This window comes from Lepus europaeus, chromosome 22, assembly GCF_033115175.1.
Source record: "Lepus europaeus isolate LE1 chromosome 22, mLepTim1.pri, whole genome shotgun sequence".
In the NCBI taxonomy this organism is placed as follows: Eukaryota; Metazoa; Chordata; class Mammalia; order Lagomorpha; family Leporidae; genus Lepus; species Lepus europaeus.
In genome coordinates, this window is record NC_084848.1 from 9,398,608 (window position 1) to 9,425,456 (window position 26,849).

Genomic DNA, 26,849 nt, shown 5'->3' on the forward strand with positions numbered 1-26,849 from the left:
GGACTTGGGCCATCTTCTACTGCTTTTTCGGGCCATGGCAGAGAGCTGAATCAGAAGTGGATCAGCTGGAACTCATACTGGTGCCCATATGGGATGCTGGCACTGCAGGCAGCAGCCTTACCCGCTATGCCACAGCGCCAGCCCCAAGAATATTCTTTAAAAAAAAAAAAAAAAAAAAAAAAAAGAAGGAGGCCAGCACTGTGATGAAGTGGGTAAAGCTGCTGCCTGCAGTGCTGGCCTCCCATATGGGCACCAGTTCGAATCTCCACTTCCAATCCAGCTCTCTACTATGGTCTGGGAAAGCAGTAGAAGGTGGCTCAAGTCCTTGGGCTCCTGTACCTGTGTGGGAGACCCAGAAGAAGCTCCTGGCTCCTGGCTTCAGATTGGCACAGCTCCTGGGGGATGAATCATTGGATGGAAGGCTTCTCTTTCTCTCTCTCTCTCTGCCTCTGCCTCTCTAACTCTGCCTTACAAATAAATAAATAAATCTTTAAAAAAAAAAATGACAGAAAGATTCTACTATAGTCATTAAAAGGGAGCTTGAAGTTGGGAGGAATGTAAAACATGGGCAGGAGGATATGTCTGTCATTGGTTTTCTTTTTTTATTTTTATTTATTTTTCTTTTTTTTTTTTTTGACAGGCAGAGTGGACAGTGAAAGAAAGAGAGAGACAGAAAGGTCTTCCTTTGCCGTTGGTTCACCCTCCAATGGCCGCCGCGGCCGGTGCACTGCAGCCCGCGCACTGCACTGATCCGAAGGCAGGAGCCAGGTGCTTATCCTGGTCTCCCATGGGGTGCAGGGCCCAAGCGCTTGGGCCATCCTCCACTGCACTCCCTGGCCACAGCAAAGAGCTGGCCTGGAAGAGGGGCAACCAGGACAGAATCCGGCGCCCCGACCGGGACTAGAACCCGGTGTGCCGGCACCGCAAGGCGGAGGATTAGCCTAGTGAGCAGCGGCGCCGGCCATCTAGGAAATTTTTTTAACTGATTTTATTCAGCAGTTTTCAGCCTAATGACTCCTACGTACTAGGTACTTGTTCTTTGTGGTGAGGATTTTGTGTTTAAATAAATGCAGTTCTGGCCCTCTTGGAGTTTATGTTGTAGTGTGTGAGACAGTTATCAAGTAAAAGAGTATGGAGAAAGAGGATGGAGAATGCTGGGATAGGATGTGTTTTTACCCCAGATAGTAAATAGGGAAGCCTCTCTGTGTGAGCACAAACTTGAATAAAAGGACATGTGAGCCAAGTGGAGGCTGTGTAGGAAAATGTTCCAGGCAAAGAGAGGTGTCCTGAGGTAGGAACAGGAAATGTTTTTAAGGTGGCAACTCGGGAATCAAGCGAGATACTGTGTATTCCAACTGGTACCCACAGGAGGAGATGAGTTGGCTTGAGATGGCTTATTAGAAAGAAAGTGTGGGGAAACTACAGATAGAAAAATGTTAGGGGGGGCCGGCACTGTGGCTCACTTAGCTAATCCTCCGCCTGCAGTGCTGGCATCCCATATGGGCACTGGGTTCTAGTTCCGGCTGCTCCTCTTCCAGTCCAGCTCTCTGCTGTGGCCCGGGAAGGCAGTGGAGGATGGCCCAAGTGCTTGCACCTGCACCCACGTGGGAGAGCAGGAGGAAGCACCTGGCTCCTGGCTTCAGATTGGTGCAGTGCAGGCCGTAGCGGGCATTTGGTGGGGTGAACCAACGGAAGGAAGACCTTTCTCTTTGTCTCTCTCTCACTAACTCTGTCAAATAAAAAAATAAAGTAAAAAAAAAAAAAAAAGAAAAGAAAAAAATGTTAGGGGTAATTAGTATATTCAGTTGTTTTGGTTCATCACATTGCTAACCACCAGTCATAGAAGTGGATACTTCAGCCTTCTTTTCCTTCATCTTCACAACACTCCTCACCATTTGATGATCATTCCTTTATGTATTCTAAAGTAAGAACTTCATATATCTTAATTTCTTATTTTAGACGTCCTAAACACATGTAAGGTAGTGCTTTGAGATGCAGACTTTCATTGCATAAACATGGCCTAGAATGTCTGATCCAGCCTGACATACTTGGTCTGTCATATCCTCTCCCAGTGTTCCTGCTGCAGTTGGGTATCTCAAGAACCAATGCTGTGGCATAAATCTGCTGCATCCCATATGGTCACCAACTGAAGTCCCAGCTTCTCCACTTACTATCCAGCTTCCTGCTAATGGCCTGGGAGAGCAACAGGAGATGGCCTAAGTGCTCGGGCCCCTGTACCTACATGGGAGACCCAAATGAAGCTTCTGACTTCTGCCTGACCATTGCAGCCATTTGGGGAATGAACCAACAGATGGAAACACTCTCTCTCTAACTCTGACTTTCGAATAAATAAAATAAACATTTAAAACACACACAGAATTGGGTAGCACAGGATGAGGAATGTAGTTGAGGAAAAACTATTATAATTGCAAGAAATACCTGTAATAATTCTTATGAGGGTATGAGTTTTGTAGTTGTCTATTGCTTTTTCCTAAGAGCTCTTTCATAGCTGAAGTTTCTCAAAACTTACTCATACTCAGACCCACTAGTCTTTCTTTCACTAGGAGTACTGGATACAAGATCTTTCCTAACTGTATTTCAGAAATAGCTAAAGAACACGTCATCACTGGACACGTGAGCAAAGGCTCTGAGGAGGGCAGGTCTTGTGAGTGGCCATTATTGAGCCATTAGAGGTACTCTAGTTCCTTTTCACTGAAAAGTAAAAGTGATGTTCACCACCGCTGCCACCACCCACTTGTATTTGTGCTCTCTCAGTCTTGGTATCGTGAGGGGAAGTAGAATGTTATTATAGAATCATCTTCAGCTCCTAAACCATTAGTCATCTTATTTCTAAGAACTTGACTAATTCATGGTACCGTTCATAGGGCTGTTTCCCTCAGTGGTCCCAGCAGTCTGTCCTAATGAAGACTGTCTGGATGAGTGCAACCTGCACTGTCTGTATTCATGCTTCTGTTTTATTGTCAATTCTCCCCTTCTGCACGTGCGACCATCCTCTCAGGCTTACTTCAGGTTCATCAGGTAGATTTTCTCTGCTGTTAGAACCAGCAGTAACTAGCAGCAAGAAATACACTATTATATCTTTTTAAAATATTTATGTATTTATTTGAAAGGCAGAGCTACAGAGAGGCAGAGGCAGAGAGAGTTCTTCCATCCACTGGTTCACTCCCCAAATGGCCACAGCGGCTGGAGCTGAGCCGATCTAAAGCCAGGAACCAGGAGCTTCCTTCTGGGTCTCCCACATGGGTGCAGGGGCCCAAGGACTTGGGCCATTCTCCACTGCTTTCCCAGGCCACAGCAGAGAGCTGGATTAGTAGAGCAGCTGGGTCTCAAACCAGCGCCTATATGGGATGCTGGCACTGCAGGCAGCGGATTTACCCACTATGCCACAGTGCCGGCCCCAACCCTTGTATTTTTAACATGTGATATGTTCGTGTCAGAAAATCTGCATATTTTGGTCTTAAGTGGAATTTATAAGAAATTACATTTTTCTCATTAAATTCAGCTGGTTTTATTGTATTTCCCTCTGCACATCCTCTGTAAACTCAAATCTGTATTCAGACTTCTCATTACCTTTAAATCACCCAGAGCCACCTCCCTGTATTATATACCGGTGTGAGAGGCCATTTCTCGTCTTCACAATGGAGCCAGATCAGTCAGTTACTCACTACTTTCCAGGAGTTGGGCCTCAACTTTAATATGTTTGTTTGAAAGAGAGAGAGAATCTGAGTTCGAGGGTGATCAATCTTCCGTCAGCTGATTCACTCTCTTAATGGCCGCAAAGGCCAGGGCTAGGCCAAGACAAAGCCAGGGGCCCAGAATTCCATCTGGATCTCCCTTGGGGGTGGCACAGACCCATGTTCTTGGGCCATCCTCCACTGTCTTCCTACATGCATTAGCAGGGAGCTGGCTCAGAAGTGGAGCAGTCAGGACTCCACGCTGTGCATCAAAATGGGAGGCCAAAGTTGCAGACAGGGCCTTAGGCTGCTGTGCCACATCACTGCCCTCCTGATTATCTTTTTAAATTAATTAGATAGAGCTTTCATCCCCAGGTTCACTCCCCAGATGCCTACAGTAGCTCCAAGTCAGGCCAGGAGCCAAAGTCAGGGAGAACTCAAACGAGTTTTCCCACATGGATGTCAGGAACGCCGTTACTTGAGGCATTTCCCCTGCTCCCAAAGTCTGCTAAGTTAGCAGGAAGTTGGAGTCAAGCAGAGCTGGGTATGGAACCCAGGCCTCTGATATAGGACACAGGCTTCCTTCAGCATCTTCATGGCCAGGCCAAATGCCCTTCCCATATTATCTTTTTTTTTTTTTTTTTAGAAAGTTATATTTTTATTTTATTTATTTATTTATTAAGATTTATTTTATTTATTTAAGAGAGTTGCAGAGAGAGGTAGAGCCAAAGAGAGTGGTCTTCCATCCCATCACTCCCCAAATGACCCCAATGGCCAGAGCTGAGCTGATCCGAAGACAGGAGCCAGGCACTTCTTCCTGGTCTCCCATGCGAGGGCAGGAGCCCAAGCACGTGGGCCATCTTCTGCTGCTTTCCTAGGCCACAGCAGAGAGCTGGATTGGAAGAGGAGTAGCCGGGACTAGAACTGGTGCCCATGTGGGATGCCAGAGCCGCAGGTGGAGGATTAACCTACTGTGCCACAGCGCTGGTGCCTTCCCATATTATCTTACTTAATTTTTCATACAGCCTTGTAAATATGTTGTGTTATCATCATGTTAGATATAAAGGAAGACATGTCCTTATTAACACTTTCATAGACTGACTGTAGCAAGAATCCTCTAATAAAGTCTTCCAGCAGGCCGGCGGTGTGACACAGCAGGTTAAAGCCCCAGTCTGCAGTGCTGGCATCCCATATGGGCGCCGGTTCACGTCCCAGCTGCTCCACTTCTGATGCAGCTCTCTGCTATGGCCTGGGAAAGCAGTAGAAGGTGGCCCAAGTGCTTGGGCCCCTGCACCCAAGTGGGAGATCCAGAAGAAGCTCCTGACTCCTGGCTTTGGATCATCACAGCTCTGGCCATTGCAGCCATTTGGAGAGTAAACCAGTGGATGGAAGACCTCTCTCTCTGTCTCCACCTCTCTCTATAACTCTTTCAAATAATTTTTTTTTTTTTTGACAGGCAGAGTGGACAGTGAGAGAGAGAGACAGAGAGAAAGGTCTTCCTTTTGCCATTGGTTCACCCTCCAATGGCCGCCGCGGCCGGCTCAGCGCGCTGATCCGATGGCAGGAGCCAGGTGTTTCTCCTGGTCTCCCATGGGGTGCAGGGCCCAAGCACTTGGGCCATCCTCCACTGCACTCCCTGGCCACAGCAGAGAGCTGGCCTGGAAGAGGGGCAACCGGGACAGAATCCAGTGCCCCGACCGGGACTAGAACCTGGTGTGCTGGCACCGCAAGGCGGAGGATTAGCCTAGTGAGCCGCGGTGCCGGCCTTCAAATAAATTTTTAAAATAAATAAATAAATAAAGTCTTCCAGGCCGGCGCCATGGCTTAACAGGCTAATCCTCTGCCTTGCGGCGCCAGCACACCGGGTTCTAGTCCCGGTCGGGGCACTGATCCTGTCCCGGTTGCCCCTCTTCCAGGCCAGCTGTCTGCTGTAGCCAGGGAGTGCAGTGGAGGATGGCCCAAGTTCTTGGGCCCTGCACCCGCATGGGAGACCAGGATAAGCACCTGGCTCCTGCCATCGGAACAGCGCGCCTACCGCGGCGGCCATTGGAGGGTGAACCAACGGCAAAAGGAAGACCTTTCTCTCTGTCTCTCTCTCTCACTGTCCACTCTGCCTGTCAAAAAAATAAATAAATAAATAAATAAATAAATAAATAAAATAAGTCTTCCAGCATCCAGTGTCTTCTTCCTTTAAGCCATTCATGATCTTTCTGAAACCCAGATATAATGGTGCTTCTCTCCTGCTATTCATCAGCATTCATAGTAATAGCCAACATTTATTCATTCACATATTGTGTGCCTACTTTGTGTCCCGTAGTGGATGGTAAGGATTTTGTAGTGAATAAATATAGAGCCACCTACTTTTGGGAAACTTAACAGTTTAGTGCAAATGTAAGTTATTATGCTGTAATTCATTACATAATAAAAGTATAGGGTTATGAGAACTTGCAGTAGGACTTCTACCTTGAATGACCTTTCCTTTTTTATGTGGTACACTTCTGTTGGTTCTTAAAGCCAGATGGTAGATGGACGGTCAAGTGTAAGGCAGTGTCATCCTGCCACCAAGGAACAGGTAGGTCTAGCTATAAATATTCAAAACAGCACCTTCCTTTTGCTTTGGTTTCGTATGCTCTCCTTCCAGTTAAGTTGCTTTTGCTTTATGTGGAAGATCTTTTAAGCACTGCAAGTAACGCTGTCAGGCGTGTATTCACCTCCCTTTTCTGGAATGGCACTATGTTTGTCTACTGTGGACAGTTTTCCTTCAGACATTCAGGAGGGGGAAATAAGCAAAGGTAAAATTACTCATAGATACCACAACCTGAATTCCAAGCCAGCTTCTGCAGCTTACCAGCTCTGTGACCTTGGTAAGCACCTAAATTTTCTTCATTTTCCTAATTGCCCAATATCATAAATATAAAGTGAGAATAAAAAAATTCTACACCTTATGTTACCGAGAAGATTAAAGGGGTTAATTCATGTAAACTGTTCAGTGTCTGCATAACTCGTGTACATGATTTTCTTTTGAATCATAATATGGATGCACATATGTATATCTTTGTATGTTTTTTTCTATATGAAGCTAATGATAACCGAAATTACATTCTAAGACTCCAGTTTACCCATTAAATTTTATCACTTAAATGGAAGCTAGGATGATTTTGATAATTTTGCAGTCTCTGAGATGGTTATTTGGGACCTCACATTCTCTTTTGCATATTTTTGAAATATTTCTGATACAACTTTTTCAGTTTATTTATTTGAAAGAGTTAGATCTTTCATCTGATGGTTCACTGCCCAAACGACTGCGACAGCCAGCCCTGGGCCAGTCCAGAGCCTGGAGCTTCTTCCAGGTCTCCACACGGGTGCAGGGGCCCAAGGGCTTGGGCCATCTCCTGCTGCTCTCCCAGGCCACAGCAGAGAGCTACATTGGAAGTGAAACAGCCAGGACTTGAACCGGTGCCCATATAGGATGCCAGCCCTGCAGGCAGTACCTTTACCCACTGTACCACAGCACTGGCCCCCAAAACATCAAAATGCTTAGAATTTATTTTTATTGTAGTATTTTACTTTAACACATAACAAAATTTACCTTTTTAACTAATTTTACATATACAAGTTAGTAGGATTAACTACATTCATATTGTAAGACTTTTACCAACATCTGTTCCAGAATTCTTTTCATCTTCCCAAACTGAAAGCCGTACCATAGCTATTAAGTAATAACTTTCCCTTTCTCCCCTCCCTCCTCCTAGTTCTTGGCAACCATCGTTCTACTTTTGCCGTTATGGGTGTCACTGCTCTAGGTTCCTCATCTCCATAGAATCATGTAGTGCTTGCTTGTCTTCTTGTGACTGACTTTGTTTACCGTAATGTCCTCCAGTTGTAGCTGTTGTCATAATATCCATCCTTTTTATTTCATTTGAGAGGCAGAGGCACACGGAGGGAGGGAGGGAGGAAGGAGGGAGAGCGAGTATCTCATCAATCCCATATGCACACCATGGCCTTATGCCAGACCACGAGGGGAACTCAGTGAATATTTCATGTGCAGGAACCTGCTCACTTGAGCCATCAGTGCTGACTTTTAGGGTCTGCATAGCAGGAGGGTAGAGTTAGGGACTGGAGCTGGGCATTGAACCAGGTACACTGATGCGGGTGCCAGGTCTCTAACAGCATCCTAACTGCTGGTCAAACACCCATTACTCCCCCCCCCCTTTTTTTTTTAAGGATTTATTTATTTACTTGAAAGTCAGTTACTGAGAGACATAGAAAGAGAGAGACAGAGAGAGGCTTTCCATCTCTGATTCACTCCCCAGATGACTGCAATGGCTGGAGCTGCACTGATCTGGAGCCAGGAGCCAGGAGCTCCCTCCAGGTTTCCCACATAGGTGCAGGGACCCAAGGACTTGGGCCATCTTCTGCTGCTTTCCCAGGCCGTAGCAGAGAGCTGGATTGGAAGTGGAACAGCCGGGACTCAAACTGGCACCCATATGGGATGCTGGCACTGCAGACGGTGGCTTTATCCACTGTACCTCAGTGCCTTTTTCTCCTTCTTTAAAGCTGTGCCACAGTGCCTCCTCTCCTTTTTTAAAGCTGAATAACATTCCACTGTGTATACGGTGTATACCTTATTTTGCTTACCTGTTCATTTGATGATGGACACTTAGGTTGCTTTCATTTTTTAGTCCTTGTAAGTAATACTGCTGTGAACATTAGTGTTCAGGTGTATCTTCAGCACCCTGCTTTCAGTGCAAATCTGTTTTTAATTTTCTGAGGAACTGCCAGGCTGTTTTCCACAGCAGCTGTACCATTTTATTCTCCAGCCCACTGTGTGCAAGTCTGCCAGTTTCTCCACATCCTCATCTGCACTTGTTGCATTCTGTTTTTTGCTTTTGTTGGTTGTCACTCAATGGGTGTGGACTGATGTCCTGCTGTGGTTTTTTTTTTTTTTTCTTGCTGTTTTTTATTTATTTATTTGAAAGGTAGCATTATATATAGAGAGAGATCTTTCATCTGATGGTTCACCCCCAAATGGCCAACTCCCCAAATGGCCAACGCCAGGAGCTTCTTCCTGGTCTCCCATGTGGATACAGAGTCCCAAGAACTTGGGCCATTCTCCACGGCTTTCCTTGGCCATTGGCAGGAAGCCAGATCAGAAGCAGAGCGGCTAGGGACTCAAACTGGCACCCATATGGGATGCTGGTGTTGCAGGTAAAGGTTTAACCCACTACACCACAAAGTTGGCCCCTCATCCTGTCATTTTGGTTAGTGTTTCCCTAATGACTAGTTATGTTGAGCATCTTTTCTTGTAGCTATTTGACCATTCATAGATCTTCTCTGGAGAAATATCTGTTCAAGTCCTTTTCCCATCTTTGAATCAAGTTGCTTTTTTTTTTTTTTTCCTGTTTGGTTGAGTTTTAAGAGTTCTCTGTATAATTTGGATATGAATCTCTTCTCAGATATGATTTATATTTTCTCTTGCATTTCATGGCTTTATAGTTAATTTTTAAATGTGAAGTTGACCAAAATAAGCTGGATAGCCCTTTCCAACTCTGTGATTCTGACTTCCTTACCTTAATTAATCCTTTTAATAGGACACATATTTGACCTTTCCTTAGTGAATTGCTGCTATTGTCAATATTGGTATTGTTTAGGGTTTTTTGGTGCTGAGTAGAAGTCACCTACCACTGTTCTGGGTGGCCCCAGAGAGACATTCTAGCCTAGCTGTGGCTTTCTAAACTCCCCCTGAAGTCTCATCTTTTTGAAGATCCCTTCAAAGGCAAAGATTTTGCTGACTCTGCTTCTGCTTGCTATTGGCAGTCTCTTTTTATCTTGTTGCTCTTGAAATGTATCCAAGTATAAAACTAAAGGTTTACAGCGAAACAAAGTAACCCTAGCTGTTTCACTGAATGGCTGTGTGACCTTGGGCAAGTTACTCACATCTGCCTAATCAGTAAAAAGTTTGGAAAATTAAATGAGTTAATACATATGAAAGCTCTAAGAACATATGGTAAACCTTCAATAAATGTTAGTTTTTTTGTTGTTGTTTTTTTAAAAGAATTATTTGTTTATTTGAGAGGCAGAGTTACTAGAGAGGGAAAGACACACACACAGATCTTCCATCTTCTGGTTCACTCCCCAGGTAGCCACAACGGGGCCATCTACTGGTTTTCCAGGCACATTAGCAGAAAGCTGGATCGGAAGTAAAGCAGCTGGGACTCAAACTGGCACTCATAGAGGATGCCAGTGGTGAATTAACCCACTTTGTCAAATTCCTGGCCCCTAAATGTTAGTTTTTATGTTAGACAAAACATGTATCATATGTGAGATCCAGAGTCTAGGAAATCTCATTTTCTTTAATTTTAATTTTTTAAAAATTTTCTTTGTATTTAAACTTTAAGCTTCTCTGGAAATGGGTGACCAATCATCCTACTTTGTCTTGGTCAGACCTGAGTTTCACATATCTTTTGCAATCCTGTCTGCATTGTATAGCTTCCCACTCTAGAACAAGTTTTGTTACCAAAACCTTGTTCCTGGTGCCAATCAACATTAACGAGGACAAGGTTTTGGGGTGAAGGAAAAGGAACATTTAATCTGCCGACAGATGAGAGGATAACAGACATCCAGGTATCAAGAATTGCTCTGCTGGCTGAGGGTGTTTGGGGGCTACAGGGAATGAGGCACTGGTGACAAAATCACAGAGCTGCAGCGCTCTGGTGTCAGGTGCCATGGCTTCTCGGTACAACAGGACACAACAGGACAATGCATTCCTTCTCTGTTTGGACATGGTGGTCCTTGAAGTCCACAGATGGCGAGAGTAGATCTAGCCTGACCAGATCTAGCCTGATCTGGAAAAGAAAGTAAGATAAGGAACAAGGCAATTTGTGCCTTAGGATATGGCAGGTGGAAAGCCAGTAAAACCATGAGCATCAACTTCCCAGTAAGTAAGTAGTAAAAATTGTTTGCTTACGTTATTTTATACCCGGTTACGGTTTGAATGGTACATTATATGACTGCCTTCACTTTGCCGGGAGTGGGGTAATACTATAATTTGCCCTTTTCTTTCCTTGTTAATTGTTTTTCATATTCATATTTGCTCTGCAGTCCTATCCTTCCATCTGATAATCAGATAAAGGGAAAATGTGCTTAAAATCCAAAATCCAGACCCCTCTTTGTTCCCCGTCATGGACTAACGTTTCACACAGAACTCACTCCCGTCCCTGTCCTCATGCTCATTTCCATTATGCAGCTTCACTGAATTTCAGGAACCCTGTTTCAGATTCCTTCTGTAGATGTGGCAACTGAGGCCCACAGAAGTGCAGCTTGTCCTGCTACATGGTGTGTTAGTGCCAGAACTGAGTCTCCGGGGTTGGCGCTGTGGGGGAACAGATAAGGCCGCCACCAGCAGTGCCGGCATCCCATATGGACACCGGTTCAAGTCCTGGCTGCTCCGCTTCTAGTCCAGCTCTCTGCTGTGACCTGGGAAAGCAGTAGAAGATGGCCCAAGCACTTGGGCCCCTGCACCCACATGGGAGACTGGAAGAAGCTCCTGGATACTGGCTTTGGATCAGCACAGCTCCAGCCATTGTGGCCACTTGGGGATGAACCAGCAGATACAAGACCTCCCTCCATCTCTCTCTCTCTCTCTCTCTCTCTCTCTCTCTCTCTCTGCCTCTCCTCTCTTTGTAATTCTGACTTTCATATTAATAATTAAATCTTAAAAAAAAAAAAATTCCGACTCATTGGGCCAGCTTTGTGGCACAATAGGTTAAGCTGCTATCTGCAATGCCAGCATCCCATATGGGTGCAGTTTAAGTCCCGGCTGCTCCACTTCAATCCAGCTCCCTACTAATGTACCCAGGAAAACAGTGGGAGATGGCCCAACTGTTTGGACCCTGGCCACCCACATGGGAGACCTGGATGGAGTTCCAGGCTCCAGGCCATTGTGGCAGTTTGGAGAGTGAACGAGTGGATGAAAATCAATCTCTCCCTCCCCCTCCCTCTGTCTTTCCATCCCTCTCCTCCTCCTCCCCCTTCCCCTTTCCCATCTCCTTCTCTGTAACTCTGCTTTCAAATAAATAAATCTTTAAAATAAAAAAAAAAAAAAACTTCAGTTTGACCTCTACTATTCTTTGCATTAAATAAAGCAATCGAAGTATTTTTACAGTAAAGATCACTATTTTCCAGAGCACATATCTAAATTCATTCCTTTTGTTCTTTGTATGGCAGCAGGTCTCCTTTAGATCTTGCTAAATGCTTTCTAGTCTACACTGTGCTCTTTAGCACTTGAAAGGTGTTAAAAAGTTCTGAAGTAAGGAAGCCTCTATGGCTTTGTTTAATGATCATATATTTTCCAAACTTGGGGAACTTTCTTTGGAAAATGCTGTCCTAGGAGTTTTGTTTGATTGCTTATTAAGGGGGTATGAGAAAAGGAGTTGACTTTTTTTTTTTTTTTAAAGAAAATTTTTCGTAGGGCTTTTAGGGTTGTATCTCCCTCCCCTAGTTTCTTCCCAGGGTCTGTGTTTCTTTTAGCTCCCTGGGTAAATGTCACACAGATAGTTCATCCTGAAGGACTCCCAGTGATGAGGAAGAGACTGTCCCTAAATCCCAAAGACAGCTTCATTTCAAGCTGCCTCTCCAGGGTAAAGAAACCCGCTCGTTGTGACGATGAGTAGCCAGGAACCCTAGTTTAGCTTGTGATTTCCCTAGTGCCTGCTCTTGTTTCTCCATCGGAGCTGTTGATATCTTACAGCCCTCATGTGGTTGCTTTAGGGTATTGATTATGCTCACCACAAAATTGAAATTTTTAAAAAAGGCATTTTCTGATGGTTCAAATCTCCAGTTGACCAGTATAGTACTATGTTGAGTCTATACAAACCATGTAGAGTTCTCAGTTGAAAACAACTTTAATATGTGTGTGTATCTGTGTGAAATAAGAGTAGAGAACTCTCCACCTTGTGCATGTATCTGATTTTTCATCATCTGGAAGCAAAGCTTTTGTTCTCTTTCAGTATACTTTGTGCCGTTCACATACTTTGTGCTGTTAGTGAGTTTGCAGCCAATTGAAATTTTTTGAAAAACAAAACATAAAATGAAGCAATATGGAACTTAAAAAATGCAGCAAGAAGTCCACCGTAGAGGTGACATCATGCAATTGTACCTTTAGAAACACTTTGTGCCACCCATATGGGAGACCTGGATTGAGTTCCTGGTTCCAGCCTGGCTTATCCACAGCTGTTGAAGGCATTTGGGGAGTGAACCACCTGATGGAAGATCTGTCTGTGCCTCTCTGCCTTCCAAATACATGAGACTTTTTGGTTTTTGTTTTTTAAAGATTTATTTTATTGGGGCTGACACTGTGGCAAAGTAGGCTGAGCCTCTGCCTGGGGTGCTGGCATCCCATATGGACGCCAGTCAAGTCCCAGGTGCTCCTCTTCGATCCAGCTCTCTGCTTAAGGCCTAAGAAAGCGGTGGAGGGTGGCACAAGTGCTTGGGCCCCTGCACTCATGTAGGAGACCCGGAAGAATCTCTTGGCCCCTGGCTTTGGATTGGCCTAGCTCTGGTCTTTGCAACCATTTGGGGAGTGAACCAGCAAATGGAAGACCTTTCTCTCTGCCTCTCCCTCTCTCTCTCTAACTCTGCTCTCAAATAAATAAATAAAAATCTTGTAAACATTTGTTTTACTTATTTTTTACTTATTTGTTTTTTAAGAAAAATTTATTTAATAAATATAAATTTCAAAAGTACAACTTTTGGATTATAGCAGTCTCCCCCCCCCCCATAACCACCCTCCCACCTGCAAACCATTGCATCTCCTACTCCCTCTCCTATCCCATCCCATTCTTCATTAAGATTCTTTTTTTTTTTTTTTTTAAGAGACAGAGTGGACAGTGAGAGAGAGACAGAAAGAAAGGTCTTCCTTTGCTGTTGGTTCACCCTCCAATGGCTGCCGCGGCCGGCGCACCACGCTGATCCGAAGGCAGGAGCCAGGTGCTTATCCTGGTCTCCCATGGGGTGCAGGGCCCAAGCACATGGACCATCCTCCACTGCACTCCCGAGCCATAGCAGAGAGCTGGCCTGGAAGAGGGGCAACCGGGACAGAATCCGGCGCCCTGACCGGGACTAGAACCCAGTGTGCCAGCGCCGCAAGGCAGAGGATTAGCCTAGTGAGCCGCGGCGCCAGCCAAGATTCATTTTTAATTATCTTTATATACAGAAGATCAACTTAGTATATACTAAGTAAAGATTTCAGCAGATTGCACCCATACAGACACACAAAGTATAAAGTACTGTTCGAATACTAGTTTTACCATTAATTTGCATAGTACAACACATTAAGGACAGATGTCCTACATGGGGAGTAAGTGCACATGACTCCTGTTGTTGATTTAACAATTGACACTCTTATTTATGATGTCAGTAATCACCCATGGCTCTTGTCATGAGCTGCCAAGGTTATGGAAGCCTCTTGAGTTCACAAACTCTGACCTTATTTAGACAAGGCCATAATCAAAGTGGAAGTTCTCTCCTCCCTTCAGAAAAAGATACTGCCTTCTTTGATGGCTCCTTCTTTCCACTGAGATCTCACTCACAAAGATCTTTCATTTAGGTTTTTTTTGTTTTGTTTTTTCCACAGTGTCTTTTCTTTCCATGCCTGAGAAACTCTCCTAGGCTTTTTAAGCCAGCTCCTAATGCCTTAAGGGCTGGTTCTGAGGACAGAGTGCTGTTCAGGACATTTGCCATTCTATGAGTCTGCTGTGTATCCTGCTTCCCATATTGGGTCGTTTTCTCCTTTTTAATTCTATCAGTTATTATTAGCAGACACTGGTCTTATTTATGTGATCCCTTTGACAGTTAATCTTATCTTTATGATTGGTTAAGAACTTAAACTGATCACTTTAACTAGTGAGATGGCATTGGTACCTGCCAACTTAATGGAATTTGGAGTCCCATGGCACGTTTCTAGCTCTACCATTAGGGGTAAATCCAAGTGAGCATGTGCTTTACTTATTTATTTGAAAGGCAGAATTACAGAGAGAGACAGAGATCATCCATCAGTGGGTTCACTCCCCAAATGGCCACAGTGGCCAGGGCTGGGCCATACTGGAGCAAGAAGATTCATCTGGTTCTCCCATGTGGGTGCAGGGGTCCAAGCACTTGGGCCATCTTCCACTGCTTTCCCAAGCACATTAGCAAGGAACTGGGTTGGAAGTAGAGTGGCTGAGACTTGAACCCGTGTCTACATGGGATGCTGGCATTGTAGATGGTGCCTTAACATGCTGTGCCACAATGCCAGTCCGCCAAAAATGAAACTTTAAAATGCCTTTGGGCTTGTTGCTGTTTTCTTTTGACGAAGCGTACCATCATGCGTTGAATTTCCCAAAGCCTCTTAGCCTTCCCAGAGTGTGCTCAGAAGCAGAGTCTAAGGACCTGTGTTCTCATGGGTCAGTTTCCGTTGTGTACAGTGTATTCCAATAGGAAATACCTTTGTGTGAGTGTGTGAGTTGTTTGCAGTTACTGTTACTTTGCCTGATATGTTTATCTATTTAATGTAAAGTTTCTCACTCTTATCCTGAACACGATATTTATGTGCTTAAATAAATTTTCATGTTTATAAAAGATCAGAGGAAATATCACATGTAAACAGTGATATTCTCAAATATTAATTTCTAAGGTTATATTGGGTCAGTAGCAGAGGTACAAATGATTGTCAGGATTCTTTACACAGTTGTGTTTTCTAGCAAGTTTTTTGTGATGATTTCCTTCATTATAAGCTTAAATTAACTGCCTACTAGTTTTTTTCCTGGCAGTTTTAATAATCAGTTTTAAATTGTGTCTGTTCTTAAACTCTTACCGTTTTTGGTCAGGCAGTGTACAGATTTAGAAGTATTTCTATAACCCTGTGCTCTATTATGATTCTCTTTTGTGCCCGGCAGCTGAGAGGTTCTGTGATTTGGAATTTAATCTACAATTGCTAGAAGTTATCTCTTGCTGCTACTGCCCTGTCCATCCATATTCAGTCACTAACAAATAATAGAAAGCTGTATTTTTATTTCAGGGTTCTAGGAGGAGGATAATTTTTTTTTTTTGCTTTTTCTTATATCTCATTCTATTAATAAAAACTTCTCAAAATTATTATAGAACAAGCAGCCTAAAGATAGTTTTAATTGTCTGCCTTTCATTCCCCTTATTTTGGTAAAATGCCCAGTTACACAGATTAAAGATCAGTTTAAGCAGTTTCATCTTGAAGCAGGAAAATAAGCCAATCACTTAATTATTTGCTCTTTGTCTCTTAGATGTTTGTAAATTGCTTGGAAAGTTAGATTATAATACCTAGTGGTGGTCTCTAAGGATTAAAAAAAAATAGAAATGTTTCTTTTTAGTCCAAGTACTTTCCTCGTGTTTTGAAATACTCTTTCTATACTTTAAAATTAACATGGTGTGTTACTTTTCTGATGTCATACAAAGTATGTGATTGTACATTTTGTGGCTCATAATTATAGCTAATACAAATTCATAGTTCAAACTTAAGGATTGTATTTTCTGGAAAGTTTACTGTAAATTTGGCACTATATCATTTTTTGCAAATTCATGCAGTTGTCAATAGTAGCATACTTTTTTCTTACCTGTGTGATATTAGATATATTTGAAAAAAATGACTTAAATTATTTTTGTTTTGTATCAAGAAATGGATGAAAGGAGGCTGCTGGATCCAGGCTTGAAGGTTCATAAAGGCCTCTGGGATTCTGCTCTGAAGAACCAGCAGATGGAATGCCCGATTGACTGAAGAAAATGGGTGCTAATGCATCTAACTATCCTCATTCATGTTCCCCAAGGGCAGGGGGAAATTCACAGGCCCAACAGACTTTTATAGGTAATTTTCAGTGTTTCTAATTGCATTTTGTTTTATAGTTATAAATAGATTTGTATTTTTAGTGTTTGTGGATGAAGAGAACTGAGCTGTGGAAACCTTGTAGATAATTCTGCAGCATCGAAATCTCCCCACCCCAGCAAATATAAATCTGGATTTGTATGAGATTTATCCTAAACAAACCTCTCAGAGCCCAGCTGGGGTTTTCTTTGGTGTCTTAACCATAATTGTCAAAACGTTAGGCAAACCAACAATCTAATTTCCGTTGGTGTAAAAACAGTAAAATATGTGTTTCTTGGTTCACTTATTTTGCCTGTACAAATACAGCCTTTTTGTAATTAAAAGGAGAAACATTTTACAATTATGCATAAGCAATATTTTTTTAAAGATTTATTTATTTATTTAAAAGGCAGAGAGACAGAGATCTTCCATCTGCTGGTTCACTCCCCAAATGGCTGCAACGGCCAACGTGGGCCAGGCTGAAGCCAGGAGCCAGGAGCTTCTTCCAGGTTTCCCACGTGGGTGCAGGGGCCCAAGGGCTTGGTTCATCTCTTCCTGCTTTCCCAGGCACATTAGCAGGGAGCTGGACCAGAGTGGAACAGCCAGGACTCAAACCAATGCCCATATGGGGTGCCGATGCCACAAGCGGCAGTTTTACCACTGCAACACAGCGCTAGCCCCACAACTAATATTCTTAGCTTACCAATCTGCCTATTTCTCATGTTCTAAAAATACATAATTAAGATCTATGATACCTGGTCCTTGTTAGCCAGAGAACCAAAAACATTTTTAACAGTTCAGACTGATGCGTGGGCATTTGTCCTAGTGATTATGGCACCTGTGGTCCATATCAGAGTGCCTGGATTCAATACCCAGCTGCTCCTGATGTCAGTCAGCTGTTACTGCAGATCCTGGGAAGGAGCAGTGATACCCAAACAGATGGGCTTCTGCCACTCCCGTGAGAGATCCAGGTCGGGTTCCTGGCTGCTGCAGGCATCTGGGGAGTGAACCAGCACTACACCCCCACGCCCAAAATAATCAAACTATTTGCTGTCTGTCCCTTTTTGTATTTAATATGAAGATGAGTTATTTGAATTTTCATCTCCTTTTATAAAAGCAAAAGCCAATGTTATTTGAGTGGCTCAGGAATGTCTGTTTGCAAAATTCATTGAAAATGAATGTTAAGGAAAAAACAAACAGATTTTCATTTGTTTCATTTTCTTCTTAGGGACATCATCGTATTCCCAGCAAGGCTATGGTTGTGAATCAAAATTGTATAGCCTTGACCACGGACATGAGAAACCACAAGACAAAAAAAAGAGAACCTCTGGCCTTGCAACCCTCAAAAAGAAGTTTATCAAGCGTCGAAAATCTAATAGGTCTGCCGATCACGCCAAGCAGATGCGAGAGCTCCTCTCTGGGTGGGATGTCAGAGATGTCAATGCGCTGGTGGAGGAGTACGAGGGCACCTCAGCCTTGAAGGAGCTTTCTCTCCAAGCCAGTTTGGCTCGGCCAGAAGCCCGGACATTGCAGAGAGACATGGCTGATCTTTATGAGTACAAGTATTGTACTGATGTAGACTTAATATTTCAAGAAACTTGCTTTCCTGTTCATCGTGCCATTTTGGCAGCAAGGTGTCCATTTTTTAAAACACTGCTTTCTTCCTCACCAGAGTACGGGGCGGAGATAATAATGGACATCACGACGGCTGGAATCGACATGCCCATGTTTTCTGCGTTGTTGCACTACCTGTATACAGGAGAGTTTGGAATGGAGGACTCGAGGTTTGAAAACGTCGATATCCTCGTTCAGCTCAGTGAAGAGTTCGGAACACCAAATTCCCTTGATGTAGATATGCGAGGGCTCTTTGATTACATGTGTTACTATGATGTTGTCCTCAGTTTTTCTTCAGACTCTGAACTGGTTGAAGCTTTTGGTGGAAATCAGAACTGTTTAGACGAAGAGCTCAAAGCCCACAAGGCTATTATTTCTGCAAGATCCCCATTTTTTCGGAATTTATTACAAAGGAGGATACGGACTGGTGAAGAAATCACAGACCGAACTTTGAGGACGCCCACGAGAATTATATTAGATGAGTCTATTATACCAAAAAAATATGCAAAAGTGATACTGCACTGCATGTACACTGACGTGGTGGACCTCTCCGTGCTACACTGTAGCCCCTCTGTGGGGAGTCTCAGTGAAGTGCAGGCTCTCGTGGCAGGGAAGCCGAACATGACCAGGGCAGAGGAAGCCATGGAGCTTTACCACATAGCACTGTTCCTGGAATTTAACATGCTTGCACAAGGTAGGAATTCTAGTTGTTCATTTTGATTTCTAAAGGTACGTATTTGTCTTCCAAGTTGAAAACACAACCAGGGTGTTCTGCGATTTCAGTGTTTGAGATGTGACAGGATCTGTTTTTTTGAACCTGCAGCTATAACATGAGACAGATTAAGGATCAGTGTTAATGTGACTCTTCATTAAGTATTAAAATCAAGCATTCGGTACTCGTGTGTTGCGGTGGATTCGTTTCTGAGAGGAGGAGCATGGTGGGGGCAAGAGGCTGGGTCTGTGTGGTGACTCCGCACCTCTTGCCCCCACTACGCTCCTCCTCCCAAAACAAATCCATCACAACACTCGTGACTAAGAGCATCAGGTGAGACTTGAGGCTCTTTCTGCCCCCATAGAAGACGACAGGTGTGGGAATATGATTGCTCATCTACTGCAGACTGGTCCTGCGGGGTCTGTACTATCAGGATGGTGGGGCGACAGCATTCTACAAGAAGCACCAAGACAAGTTTCAGTAAACACGTCCGTTTATTAACAATCAGGCATAAACTTTTAAAGGGCAGGCAGAGGGGGCATAGCTAGTTCAGGGCAACACTAATTCTGTAGGATAGAGCCGATATTGGCGCCGCTATGCTTCTCCAGTGAGCTTGAAGGTGCTAGATTTTTTTGTGCCTTTTTCAATTAACTTAAACTAAAAATTTTTAAATTAGGACCACACGTTTGTTGTCTTACAGAAAAATGACTAAGTGAAAGTTACATTAAAAGAAGCATGTGTCTGCTGATAAATGTTAGACTTTTAACCTTTCAGAGCTGGAAAGAGACCTTCCTGGGGAGAGCAGAGGCAGTTTGCGGTCCTGTCAAAGGAAGAGCAAGCTGTTTGACACCAGATTACCTGAGAAATTTAATTCAGCTGATGCATGTTAACTGAAAGAACATTAGAAGCTGCCATTGGGGGCAGGTATTAAACAGCTATGTTGGAGTGCCTGTCTATGCTGCCACTTCTAATCCAGCTTCCTGCTCATGCACACCCTGGGAGGCAGCAGGTGATGGTACTAAGTCCCTGCCATCCACTGGGATAACCAGATGGAGTTTCTGACTCCTGGCTTTGGCAGAGTTCAACCCTGTCTGTTGCAGGTAGTTGGGGAGTGAGCCAGTGGTTGGAAGATAGATCTCTTCTCTTTGCCTTTCAAAGAAATAAAACTGAATAAAAAGTTTAACAAGCTGCAATTAAAAGATAATGTTAATAGTTTGGATAAAAGACATGAATTTAAATAAAGCAAAAACATTTTTCTAATTTGAAAATAATATGTATTTTATAGCTAAACCAACCCATTAATAAGGCTCTGAGAAATTATTAAACACCCCAGTTAAATAGCAGTGTCAGTAATAAAATAGAAAGGGCATTTATGAATGTTGACATTTCTTTCACATAAGGAGTCTTAAAATTTTATTTTACCATTATCTTTTAGGAATAGGCTAGATTTTGTTTTAATAATAAAAATGTTATTAAAATATTGACTTATTTTAAAGTGAGAATCAATGTTATAAATAATAGTAGACTACTTGGATAGACTATAGGGAAAACATTCCTACAGAAAATTTTAAATTTACAACATTAACAAAAGCATGATAGTCTATTTTCCTCAAATTGTTTTTATTTGATGTGTTTCAATAATAAATCCAAATCTATTAATATGTACTGTTTTTAAAAATCAGAAAGCATTTCTTGATGTATTTTTTTTAAATTTTGAATGAAAAAAGTAAAATTTTCAGCAAGTTCTTAGGTCTATGATATACTTGATTCTCTAGAGTTCTTTTTTCTTCTTACATGAGTTATTTTTCTTTTTTGTAATTTGGCTAGAAATTGAATTTTATTAAGTGCATTTAAAGATACAAAGCAACATTCCTTGCATCTCGTTCATCTGGTTACTTAAAAAATGGTGTACAGCTGTTTCTCAAATTTGGGTATGCATGATCTTGTCATCTTTTGTGATTTCAACATGGTTTGGGCTATTTGGGTTTCTTTTATTCTGCTTACTACATGTGAAGCATGTTTCTCTCTTATCCCAATAATGTTACTTTTGGGGTTTATAGTACATAGCTTCACTAATCTTTGCCTCATTTCCATGGAGGGAGAACATTCAGTCACTTGGAAATGTTTTTAGAACACTTAAGAGCTCAGTTTCTAGAACCAGATAAACTGGGTTTGAATCCTCTACCTCGTAATTTGTTTGACCCTAAGCAAGTCATGTAATTTCTGTAAGTCCCTGTTTTCTCATTGGTAAACTAAGAATGGTAACCCTGTAAGGTAAGATTATGAGGATTAAAGAAAATAATATATATTAAATGATCTGAGTAGTGCCTGGCATGTAGTAAGCATTCAGTAAATGTTAGCTGCTATATGATAATCACAATGTGTATCTTTCACTACTACATAGTCTTGTCTAAAAATAACTATTTAAATTTAAACAATTTTATTGTATTTGTATTCTAAAGACTTGACAGAAATTAATGATTATTATTATTATTATTATTATTTTTTTGACAGGCAGAGTGGATAGTGAGAGAGAGAGACAGAGAGAAAGGTCTTCCTTTTTGCCGTTAGTTCACCCTCCAATGGCCGCTGCGGACGGCACATCTCGCTGATCCGAAGCCAGGAGCCAGGTGCTTCTCTTGGTCTCCCATGCGGGTGCAGGGCCCAAGCACTTAGGCCATCCTCCACTGCCTTCCCGGGCCATAGCAGAGAGCTGGCCTGGAAGAGGGGCAACCGGGATACAATCCGGTGTCCCAACCGGGACTAGAACCCAGTGTGCCGGTGCCGCAAGGCGGAGGATTAGCCTGTTAAACCACGGCGCCGGCCAGAAATTAATGATTTTAAAATGTCCTTGGGGCCAGCACTGTGGCGTAGTAGACTTAGCCTCAGCCTGTGGTGCCAGCATCCCATAAGGGTGTCAGTTTGTGTCCTGGCTACTCCTCTTCTCATCCAGCTCTCTGCTGTGGCCTGGGAAAGCACTGGAAGATGGCCGAAGTGCTTGGGCCCCTGCACCCACGTGGGAGTCCTGGAAGAAGCTTCTGGCTCCTAGTTTAGGATTGGCCCAGCTCCAGCCATTGCAGCCATCTGGGGAGTGAACCAGTGATTAGAAGACCTTGTTCTCTGTCTTTCCGTCTCACTTTCTATAATTCTACCACCAATTAAATAAATAAAAATATTTTTTTAAAAGGCCTTATAATTTTATCATTATAAAGCTGATCTGTTATCATTATACTTACCAAATTATTATTAAGTATCACTCCATTTGTCACTAGACTGCAGTCAGATTTTCTCAGCAGGAGTTCTGTGAGTTGATTAAGCCCATTGCATTGCTGAGGCATTTATTATGTTTAAAGAGTTAGTGTCTCTCCCATGCCTCCAGCATGAACTAATTATGGATCTTTTTTTCTTTTGAATGTGTGCTGATTATAGCTGAAAGGCACAGAGATAGATATTATATATATATATATATATAGAGAGAGAGAGAGAGAGAGAGAATAGAGAGAGAGAAAAAGAAAATCAGTCTCCCACCACTGATTCATTCCCCATATGCCCAAAACAGCCAGCCCTGGGGCAGGCAAAAGCCAGGATCCCAGCTCTCAATCTCAGTCTCCCATGTGAATAGCAGGGACCCACGTACTTGAGCCATCACTTGCTGTGTCCCGGAGTGTGCATTAATAGGAAGCTGGGTCAGAAGTGGAGGCAGGACTTAACCAAACCCAGGCACTCCAGTATGAGATGCAGGCATCCCCAGTGGTGTCTTAACTGCTATGCCAAATGCCTGCCCCAGTTTTACACCATTTTGAAGAGAATTGGGTGAAAATGTTTTATGTTCCATGATTTAGATGGAGAGTCCCAGGCTTTTGAGACTAGACTTTGGGCAACGTGAGGGTAAGATTGTGTTCTCTGTATCTTTGTGTCCCCAATGTCCAGGACAGAGTAGGCATACAGTGAATGTTTTTAAGTCAATAACTGTTAACTTCTTTTTCAAAATTAGACTTAATTTTGTAAGTTAAAGCCCAATATTGTAAACAAATAGTAATCAAAACAGACTGGCTCTTTCAATATCAGATGAAATTTTAAAAGGTGACAAGAGACAATTAAAAGTTCAGGAAGAAAATACTACAGTTAGAAGCATTTATATACCTCAAGACAGATCATCAAATACACGAAGCAAAAACTGACATAACTGAAGGGTTAAATAGACAGTTCCGGAATAATAGTTGGAGATTTCAATATCCTGCTGTCAGAAATGATTGGGCCGGTGCCGCGGCTCACTAGGCTAATCCTCCGCCTTGCGGCGCCGACACACCGGGTTCTAGTCCCGGTCGGGGCACCGATCCTGTCCCGGTTGCCCTTCTTCCAGGCCAGCTCTCTGCTGTGGCTAGGGAGTGCAGTGGAGGATGGCCCAAGTGCTTGGGTCCTGCACCCCATGGGAGACCAGGAGAAGCACCTGGCTCCTGCCATCGGAACAGCGCGGTGCGCCGGCCGCAGCGCGCTACCGCGGCGGCCATTGGAGGGTGAACCAACGGTAAAGGAAGACCTTTCTCTCTGTCTCTCTCTCTCACTGTCCACTCTGCCTGTCAAAAAAAAAAAAAAAAAGAAAAGAAATGATTGGAAAAGCCAGACAGAAGATATGTAAAGAGAACGTTAAATCTAATGGACTAGCACAGGACATCTTCTAGGACCTCATGTTGGCACACAGGTGAAGTCTCCGATTTTTAAAAATAGTTATTACAAAACCATTTCTCCAACTACAGGATGGATTTAGAAATTATAACAGGTGAAACTAGAAAGTCCACGTACTTATGGAAATTAAACAACCCAGTCTTAGCCAGTGACTCACAGACCTTGAAGGCATTATGCAAAATGAAAAAAGCCAGTCACATAAAGACAAATACTGTGTGATCCTACTTATAAGAGGTGAATAGTCAAAATCTTAGAGCCAGCACTAGAACGGCAGTTGCCAAAAACGCTGGAAGAGGGGGAGATAGGGAACATTGTGAAATGGGTGTAGCAGAGCAAGAGTTAGATGAACAGTGCTAATTGCTGCACAGTAGCATGAATGCATTTAGTTCATTGAACTATATACTTCAAAATGGCTAAGGTGGTAAATTTTAAGTTATGTGCATTTTACCACAGTTTTTTAAATGGAAAAGAAAAAAAAAAGTTGAAGCCAGTTTGAAAAGTAGACAGATTTTACCCATAAAGGCTGAAACCCAGACTAGATAGACTCTCCATGGTAGAAAAGGTGGCTTAGTAGCTTTAAGAGCGTTGTAAGGAGTCAGTATAGGCAGACAGCCAGGTGGTTTGGTAATTTTCAAAAGAGAGGGTTCTTGGCTTACACAGAGAACGTGTTTGATTTAGTTCTGGAATAAGTAGAAGGCCTCAACTACAGGCCTGGCATTTTAGGACCACATGTGACTTCACTTGATTCCCATAATAACAGCATAAAACAAGGATAAACTCTCAAGGACAAAGGAAGAAAACAACAGGGAAAGGAAGAAAGGATAGTTGAAATTTTGGGAGGATGGGAAACAGATTGAGAATGGACACTGCCTTAACAGAGAGGAGCAGTGTGTAACTGCAGAGCAGGTGAGGGGCTCCTGAGGAGAAGGCTGGCAGTTCTGCCTTCCGCTTTGTGGAGTGGCTCATCCAGGTGGCACCAAGTACTCTGCAAGAAAGGGAGACGCCTGGTGTAAAACTAAAGAGACGGATTCTCTAAATCTCAATACTGAGGGGCCGGCGCCATGGCGCAGCAGGTTAACACCCTGGCCTACAGCGCTGGCATCCCATATGGGCGCCGGTTCACGTCCCTGCTGATCCACTTCTGATCCAGCTCTCTGCTATGACCTGGGAAAGCAGTAGAAGATGGCCCAAGTCCTTGGGCCCCTGCACCCATGTGGGAGACACGGAAGAAGCTCCTGGCTCCTGGCTTCAAATTGGTGCAGCTCCGGCCATTGCAGCCAGTCGGGGAGTGAACCAGTGGATGGAAGGCCGACCAATCTCTCTCTCTCTCTCTCTCTCTCTCTCTCTCTCTCTGCCTCTCCTCTCTCTTTGTAACTCTGACTTTCAAGTAAATAAATAAAATCTTTAATGAAAAAAAGTCTCAATACTGAGTGGACTCTTCTCTGCAGGCTAGTATTCACTTTATATATAGTGCTGGGAAAGAGTGTGGGTTTGTTTTCCTCCATACAGCAAGCTGAGAACTCTGTATTAAATGATCTCTTCCCAGCCCTCCATGCTTTATTTCCGTCCCCATGAATTTCATACATGGGCTGGTACTCATTCTCTGCGTTTGGTCCAAGTAGCCCACCTGTCTACTGTGCCGTTGATAGCACCTGCAGCCAGGTGGCAAACCCTGTCCAGCCCCTCAGTTATCCTCTGCACTGCCTTCCCCCAACCAAACATAAGAGACTTGAGATTTTCTAAGATTTTCTGAATTTTCTAAAGCAGTTGAACTAGAAAAAGCCCAAATTTGGAGACCACTACAGATCAGGGTGGGGGTAAAGTACAAATCTGGAATTACGTGAAAGCCCAAAAACCGGGTGGAGAAATCACCAACTCTTCTTCCAACTGCAGTACCAGGCAGGCAGATACAAGAGGAAACTGGAACTCCAGAAATGGTGAATATCCTGGAATTATAGGCACCTATAAGATATGTTGCTTGGGCTCCACACTGAAGCTATGCGGAGGAATTATGCAATGGAAAAGCCAATTTGCCTTCCAGTTGTTCTGCAAGTGAAGATGACAGCAAGGCTGCTCCTATAGCAGAGCTTCCAAACAGCTGTTTATTGCCTCACTCTCACAGATGAAAACCCACCCAGGATCGCTGGGCGTTTGAGGAAAGCTTTCAAATTGAGACAGAGATCAGAACAAAAACAACACAGTACTGGAGGATGTACAATGGAATAGAAGAAAATGTTGATAGATTCAAAATAACCTTGTATCAAATAATATTTTATAGACTTGGTGGATCATAAGTAGGGTGCCATAAAAACATTAACAAGTTCTGGGACTGTCGTTTTGCAGTGGATTAAGCTGCTGCCTGTGACACGGCTTCCACATGAGTGCCAGTTCAAGTCCTGGCTGCTCCAGTTTAATCCAGTTCCCTGCTAATGCACCTGAGAAAACAGTGGAAGATGGGCCCCTGGCATCTACTTGGAACACACAGATGGAATTCCAGGTTCCTGGCTTTGGCTGGCCTATCTCCAGCCATCTGGGGAATAAACCAGTGGATGGAATATTTTACTCTCTGTCTCTTCCTCTGTCTCTCTCTCACTCTCTAACTCTGCCTTTCAAATAAATAAATTTTAAAAAATCTTTTTTTTAAACTCCTTTAAAAATAATTCTTTGAAATAAGGTATGGAAATGAAAAATGTATTAGAATGATTGAAAGGTAAAGAAATCTGAAAAGTAAGCAATTGCACAGGCAAGAGAGGACGTAGAAATGTGCATGAGAGAAAGGCAAAGAGAAGACAGTCCCCAAGGAGTATTACAAGAAATATGGCAAAAACCAAAGGAATTTCCACACCAAAGAGTCCCTTCCTTTTCAGAATACTAAGGGAAAAGAGACTATTCTAAAATATTGCAAAGAGGAAGAACTTAGGTTCTATGTAAAGAAATAGGCATCCGATGGTGGAAGGTGTCTGAGAAGAATCTGTTAACTTGAATGTTTGAACATTAAGTAGCAAATGACACTGAAAGAAAATTAATGGATCTTTTAGTGCATTTATGAAGAATTAGCAATAAGTTCATAGAAAATGAAACAGATTGGGGGGTGGCATGATCGTGTGGAAGTTAAGGCGCCACCTGTGGTGCTGCCATCCCAAATGAGCACAGGTTTGAATCCTGGCTGCTCTACTTCCAATCCAACGACTGTGAAAATGCTCCTGGGAGACAGCAGAAGATGGCCCAAGAACTTGGACCCCTGCCACCTATGTGGAAGACCCAAATGGAGTTC

The 26,849-nt window shown here is 43.2% G+C and overlaps 1 protein-coding gene across 2 annotated transcripts in view; it reads left to right on the forward strand.

The window, feature by feature from the left end:
• The window catches only part of BTBD7 (BTB domain containing 7), a 90,505-nt gene that overhangs the window by 25,489 nt on the left and 38,167 nt on the right, over nt 1–26,849 (forward strand). For both annotated transcript variants that reach the window (XM_062181134.1, XM_062181133.1), the window contains 2 exons: nt 16,379–16,566; nt 17,792–18,871. In XM_062181134.1, the coding sequence (XP_062037118.1) occupies nt 16,485–16,566; nt 17,792–18,871 (1,162 nt within the window). In that variant the 5' untranslated portion in view covers nt 16,379–16,484. The remainder of the gene's footprint in view (nt 1–16,378; nt 16,567–17,791; nt 18,872–26,849) is intronic.